The sequence below is a fragment of the Etheostoma spectabile genome, chromosome 10 (assembly GCF_008692095.1).
Source record: "Etheostoma spectabile isolate EspeVRDwgs_2016 chromosome 10, UIUC_Espe_1.0, whole genome shotgun sequence".
Classification (NCBI taxonomy): Eukaryota; Metazoa; Chordata; class Actinopteri; order Perciformes; family Percidae; genus Etheostoma; species Etheostoma spectabile.
Window position 1 is genome coordinate 26149615 of NC_045742.1, and position 7500 is coordinate 26157114.

A 7500-nucleotide genomic window follows, 5' to 3' on the forward strand; every position below is an offset into this window, starting at 1 on the left:
CCCCCCCCCCCCCATCCTTGCCTCCCCAGCAGCCGAACCCCTCTCCTCGGCCGTCGTCTCGTCGGAGGAGTTGTCGGAGCGCTGCTCGGAGAACTCGGAAGAAAGCGGCAGCCTCAACGGGCACCACCACCCGGGCTCGGCCGTGGGCCGGCTGGCCCGGCTGGGTCACGACGCCCACGGCTCTCTGGAGCAGGACCTTCTGACCTGCGGCCAGTGCCAAGCCACCTTCCCCCTGGCGGACATCCTGCTCTTCATCGAGCACAAGAGGAAGCGATGCCACGGGCCGCCCTGCCTGGCCGTTGGCCGGGGGCTGGACAAGCCCCCCTCGCCCTCCCCGGGCCTGGCCCTCACCCCGTCGCCTGCGTTTGGCTCCCTGCGCAGCCGGAGGCCCGTGGAAGTGGGCGTCCAGGCCACCATGGCGGACGATGACGACGACCGCTTCCTGTTGCCTCGGGGGATTTGCCCCAAACAGGAGCCCCTCCCAGGTAACCAGAGCTGCTTCCACACCAACCAAACACACATCAGCTATGTGGCTGGATCTGAGCACCGTCACTGTGGTGCTCACATTAACAGAGAAGTAACCGCTTCACTAAGGCAGTTTTTTTTTAATGTGCAATGCCATTTTAAAATCTTCTAGTTAATACGCGTGCCGTATCAGCATTTAGCCTGCCATCATCTACCGAGCCCTCTCAGGCAGTGTTGTTTTCCTCCTCGCCATGTTCTGTGAAGAAGGAAATTGAGGAAGAGTAGAACGAGTCTACTCAGAATGCGGATGGGGGAAAATGTCAATCAAACTGCCGTGAATAGCAAGCTGTTCTCCTGCCTATGGCTGTGAAAGATGTAATTTGGAGCTAATGCGGATTGGAACGATTCCAAAAAAAAAACCATTGCTCGTGTGCCATTGGTTGAGCTACTGCGTGCCTAAGGTTGCTGACCCCTGTTGTGTAATTATGGCTATGTATCGGCTTTTTGTGTGAATAAGGAGGTATAACCTGAATGAATATTTGAAATCGATGATAAGTAGTTCTCTTTTTCTCTATACATTCTCTAAAACGTTACACATCATGGGATAAATGAACTCCTCCGGCTCAGAAGCAGCGTTTAGAGTCCAGATTCTACTTTTCTAATCGGCGCACTCGTGTAATTTTGCGTGTGTGTGTATTGCCCTAGATGGGCATACATATCTGTGTGTGTATTTTCTGCAGTGTCAGGTTTAGCTTTTATATATCGTCAACACAAAGTGGGTGTGTTGCGGTACGACAAGCCAGCGCAGTCTAGCCTAAACGTTGCCAATGATCTCCATCCAAACCTTGTGGGGGCTGTAGTAGTGTGAGCACTGCACACACAGACACACACATGCCAGTCCTTGTTAAGGCGAGAAATTGATTGGCTGAGACATGTTTGAGGGGGTGGGATGAGGTGGATGGGTGGGGTGAGTGTTGTCAGACAAACAGCAGAGGGTTGTCACAGGTGGGGAAGAAACCCGAGAGAATACGCCTCTGTTCTTTTTTTTTTTACAGCTGGCAAAGGCACACACACTGGTTTGATTTAGGATGGCTTTCTCTCTCCGTCTGTATGTGTGTGTATGAATAGTCTTCTGTCTTTGCTGACTAGTGTAAGGGCAGTGTGTCTGTCTGTCTGTCTGTGTGTTTGTGTGTGTGTGTAAGAGAGATTAAGTGTGTAAGACAATGTAGCGGATATTATCAACAACCTTAGTCTGACCAATTGTCCTTCCACTGATCCACTGAATTCAATGCAGAAAATGTGTGGCAGTGAATTTGTGTGTGTGTTAGTGTGTGTGTGTGTGTGTGTTTTCCCAGTTTACCCAGTTTGGCCATGGTGAGCAAATCCCATAGGCCAGTAGCAAAGAGACATGGGTGACTTTGACTTTGTGGTACCACTGGTCAGTGTGTTAGTGCGCTTGTGAGACCACCATGGTAAGTGTGTGTGTGTATGTGTGTGTGTGTGTGTGTGTGTGTGTGTGTGTGTGTGTGTATGCGCGCAGATGGAGGATCCTTGACTATATGTTGGCAATACTTTGTGTTTGTATGTGTTTTTCAGTCTGGGGAGTAACTGCAGCCTCTTTCTGGGATTGGGTGTGCAGAATGTGTGTTCCTGCATAACATGGGAATTAGTTTGTGTGTGTGTGTGTGTGTGTGTGTGTGCGCGCGTCTCTCTCATGTGGCCCTAGCAGATGTGTCCTGCTCTGTGTGGTTTCCCCCCTTTCCACTGCCACATCTTACCCATCTAAATGCAGTCTAGCTCTCCATCGCTTTCATTCTTTTCCCTCGCCATCTATACCAAACTTCATAGGTGAAACACACGATTTTCATCATGTTTAATCACTCCTTTTTCCTTTCCCTTCCGTTTCCTTTCCCCAGTACAAAAATCAAATGAGAGGCGAGCGAAGAGAGGGAAAAGCCAGTTTTAGTTTCGCTCTTAGAGGGAAAGTCGTTTATTTAAAGCGTCTTAACACCACTAATTATTTGTTGTACTGCCATTTTTTTCTTCTTCCTTGTGCATTTTAATTAGCAGTAGTTTTTAGTGGCTGGCTGCCTGTACTAAATTAGTTGTTACAGAGCGGAGGGGGGGGGGGGGGGGGGGGGTGAAGATGAAATAGAGAGCGGAAAGGAAAACACACTAGCAAACTACACACTTTATCACTTTGCTCGTTGAACGCTGCTCAGGAATCCTAAATGCTGCAGTTTGTTTTCCATTTTAGAGTTTCTCTGTGTAGGAAATAAGAGCAGTGAGCCGTCTTTTCTCACAAGGGATCTCAGTTCTCCTAATTTCTACACTTACCCGAGATGAGGGTGAGGAAAAATTGGTTGTCGGAGATGCATTTGACCTTTGACCCGTGGTCTTTGTGCCAGTTCAAGACAAAACCATCTACAGTATGTCAGCTGCAAGGAGTTAGTGCACATTGTTTTGTTTTTTGCCAAAAGCTGCTTGTGCTCTGCAGTGACTCGATTTCAACAAACACAAACACACACACACCACACAAACACACACCACCACAACACAACACACACACAACCACACATTTACACACACACACACACACACACACACACACACACACACACACACTCTCTCTCTCTCTCTCACACGCAGACATTCACCAGCTAAACTGGGTTATTAGAGCGATTTACATCATAATACAGGCGTCTGGTTGCTTCAATAGCGTTGTGTGTGGGAACGTCTTGGTAGGAACAGCTGTACACTCAGACAGGAGAAGAAAACAGGACGGCAGCGTTATATATCTTGTGTGATGTCGACGTCAAGCTGAACAGCAGACAGACAGAGCATTATTAAAGGTTTGCCGTTTGGATTTTTTTCAAACTGAAAAGAAAAAAACTCAGCTCTTAAAAAAATAGATCCAATTTGTCATTGTGATAACATATATCCTCTTTAGTCGATTCTTCATTGGATTTTTTTTTTTTACCTTCTGTCAGCCACTGGACACACACCGACACAAGTACCACCTCGCATGCTGAATTGACGCAACACATCCATTCTGATAGGCCATAATTAAAGCCAGTATTTCCCTCCACCGACCTCAGCTTTCATTCTAATTGACCCCAAACTGTCACGGTGAAGTAAATATGTTAAAGGCAGAAAAAAAAAGAAAGGAAAAAATAGTTCTGATGGAATTTTTAGCAGCGATTATAGCCGTCCAAAAGCATTCCTAATGACAAAAAAAGGAGGCGAGGGAGGAATGCGTGTGTGTTTCTTATTTGTAAATGCTGGGCTTGGTGTGTCTCGTAGTTTTTCTTCTTCTTGCAGTGTATAAAGCGTCTTCTCAGCCAGAAAGAAATCCAAATGACCAGAATAACCACAAATTATTAAACAGATTTAAAGAAAACCATAATTTCTTTTATCTCAAAGACATACCTCACATATGCCGGTTTCATACCAGTGATCAAGATCAGTATTTTAAATGAAACACTATTGAGTTTAGGTTTTAACATCCCCATTACTAAATCTGAAGGGATTTTAATCTGTAAGAACATCATCTTTCAATTCATCTTCTTGTCTTCATTTAGGAAATTCCTGCTCTAATGGGAATAGTATTTTATTCTGACTTCTTCTTGAAATCCAGGGAATAATCATGGTTTTTCCTGCGTTTTCCTTCCCTATCTGATGTGATGGCTGCATGTCTGCTTGTTGTTAAATGTGCACCAGTGTCTGTGGTCATATTGCTACAGAGCCTCCTCTGGCTGCTGCGAGGCTCAGAGGAACACAAAGCGTCGGACTTGTGCCGGAACGCTGCTATTTACATATCAAACAGCTCGGACTGGGGAGAGCCGAGACATTACCTGTCTGTGTGTGTGCGCGTGTGCGCGCGTGTGTGTGTGTGTGTGTGTGTGTGTGTGCGTCTGTGTGCGTGTGTGTGTGTGTTTGTGATCGAGAGAGCACTGTACAGGCAAAATGCAGATCCGTGATGTAAAAGGCAGCATACCCACCCACCTACACCACACACAGGCTCACACACACACACACACACACACACACACACACACACACACACACACACACACACGCACTTGCCCATTTATTCTATTAATCCCTGACTGAGATGAAAATTCTGATTATAATCCCTGAGGCGCCCCTCATTCAGAAACAGCATCGCTAATGTCTCAAAAAAGAGGGGTTTTGCATGTGTGTGTGTGTGCATTTAAGTGTGCGGACGGCCATGTCCCCCCCTCTCTCTCTTTCTTTCTTTTCTTCTTTGATTGTGATTGAAAAAGGAAATCTCAAAAATTGAAATTCAACAATGCATATTTTGTGGGGATGATTTCCACAGTGAATACAGTTGCTGTTGCCCTAGTTTGCCAATTGATTTTTTTTTTACAATTAGCATTGAAAATGTAATCCTTTCCTCTCCGTAAAATCAGTCCTAATATTTTTCTTAATGAGCTGAATTTGATACGCGGCCAGTGCGAAGAATTACTCATCTTATTGACCACTGATTTTATTGCACAACATTGGCTGATAAACTGTATTATCCCAGCAATAGCAACTCATTAACAGATATGTTATCAATGCTCGTACATGGTGGCACATCCAAAAAATGTCTTGAGACTAATTTATCAGACGTGATGGTATTTCTCGCCTCACACTATCCAGTTTTCAGTCCTGCATTGTAGTCAGCCCACTGAAGAGTCATCCTGGCTCGACGCCTCGTAACATGAGAATTGTTTGTCTATGATCTAGTGATTAGCAATTAGCTTATCATCACTGGCTAATGCTACCCACCTCAATACACATTAGTGCAGTTCTAACACCCATTCATTGTCTGGCTCGGTATCAGATCTCTCTCTATCTCATGTCTGTTCTCTCCCTCCTCTTCTTTTTTCTTTCCATTTTCTCTTTTGGCTCACGCATCTGTCTCTCTGCAACATTAGCGGTCAATGCAAATCCGGGACAGCCAATTGATACTGAATCAATTACTGTATGTTTGATGTGTTTGTGTGTGTGTGTGTGTGTGCGTGCGTATGCGTGTGTATGCGTGTGTGTGTGTGTGTGTGCGTGTGCGTGTGTGTGTGTTTCATGCTGTAGCACATCCCAGCGAGCCTACAAAGAGATTTCACACACTGGCTGCCATTACTAATCTATTGTTGCTCACTCTTTTCTTTTCTCAACATAAGATTTTATTTAGTGGGCTCAAGTGCGGTGTTTGAACTCCGGCGTTTTTCTCTCACAGTGCAGTGTGAGAATCTGACTGTGTTGGCATTTCGAATGAGCTTACCGCATGTAAACACGTTTGTGTGTGCAGAACACATCAGTAGCCAGTTATAATGCATGCAGCAGGCCACTGGACTGACAGCAAAAAGCTACAAATCTGCCGCCAAGGCCCAACAGGCTGTCAGGGTTCGAAAAAAAAACTCCATAAACAGCATATTGACTGAACTGAACTGTTGATTATTGTCTTGCTGTAAATGTGTGGGTGTGTGTTTTGCAGAGCGTGTCTGCAATCCAGACGGAACTAAAAAAAAACTTGGAATTCACTGCTGACAAATTCTGGTAGGAATAAAACATGGAGCGGAAAGAAGAAGCTTTGTGTTGCTCAAAAATAGAATATGAAGCACTTTACGTGTATTTAAAGTTGCTTTTCTCTAGCCAGGGCTTGGAAAGTCCAGAGCGGTGAGCCTGTTGATTTATCCTTTATCCTGTTTGGTAATGCTCACAGCACACACACAAAGACACACACCCATATTTTGTTACGTAAGATAGTTTTAGGACAGCCGCATTGTATTGCTGGACTAAATCTAGTCTGCTTATGTCCTGGCTCTTTAATTAAAGGGATACTTTAGCAATTTATAATAGCACTTTTATAAATTTGGGGGACTCATGAGAGACAGGATAAAAACAAGTGGTCAAAAACAAAGCAACGTAAGCTGAGATATCCTCACTTTTAGTTTGACCCAAACTTACAAACGGCTTGATCATACAATACCCATAATGCAACTAATATATAATATTACTATTAATATATTACTTTGTAAACACCAACATTTATAAAGTTTGTAACGCAGGCTTCCTGTTCCAAATGATCGGTCTCCACACTGGCATGACCCTGATGACGTCACAATGACATCATAGGGGGTTTATTTTCCCAGAAGACATCAAGCGTCTGAGTAGCACGAACCGAGACAAATGAACTGATCTGTCTTCGTCGGACCGCTGGAGTTCCCCCTTTATTCAACCGTGTCAACTCACAACTTGCCAAAAGAGCCTTTGAGCAAAACAGTGAACTCTACTACTACTGGGGGGGTTCCCTGTTGGTGTCCCATTACTGTATTAGTGGTTGGAAGATGGATGCGGCCCTAGGCAACAGCATCATAACACTTTGTTTGGATCACACTTTTTTTTTTTTTTAACATTGCTAATTAGATTAATCATTATCGTCATTATTCAACAGCTGGGGCGGAGCAAGAGGTTGTAAACATTCGAGGCTCAGCCCAAACGTAGCGGGGAAGGGGGGGGTGTGTGTGTGATATATGCACTTTTTGCAAGCCATTTGATAACGGAATGCTTCTATGCTAAAATCTGTGCATCATTTGAAGAAAAATTCCTATTTTGCATCTAACTGTTCTCCATCTGCCCTCGTCATTCTGAAACCAAAGCCCCAGCAAATGTTGAGGATGACTCATTTTCACTCCTGCCACCTGAAAAAGAGGAAAAAAGTGATCACTGGTGGGGCGGCTATTATCTCCTCTCACAATTCGCGGACTGTGATTTTAAATTAGGCTACATGACATAGTTAGGGTGGGAATTTGGAGTAAATGACAATTCTAATCTTGAAACCTGTTGTTAGTAGAGTTCACTGAACGCATCTTGATATTCCCGGAGTAACAGTACTCCCATGTAATCTTCATATGCGGTGGGTTTAGAATACATAGAAGAAGAGCAGGGCAAGAATAGCAGTCACCGCCACCGCGGATGGACACACAACAACAACATAAAAGGGTTAAAAAAAAAAGAAAAAAGAAGACA

The 7500-nt window shown here is 44.6% G+C and overlaps 1 protein-coding gene across 2 annotated transcripts in view; it reads left to right on the forward strand.

Moving 5' to 3' along the window:
* bcl11aa (BCL11 transcription factor A a) overlaps positions 1-7500 on the forward strand; it is a 74483-nt gene that overhangs the window by 4072 nt on the left and 62911 nt on the right. The window contains exon 2 of one of the 2 annotated variants that reach the window (XM_032528458.1): positions 33-485. In XM_032528458.1, the coding sequence (XP_032384349.1) occupies positions 33-485 (453 nt within the window). Of the gene's footprint in view, positions 1-29; positions 486-7500 lie in introns of both variants that reach the window. The other variant, XM_032528457.1, reaches the window with a different exon arrangement.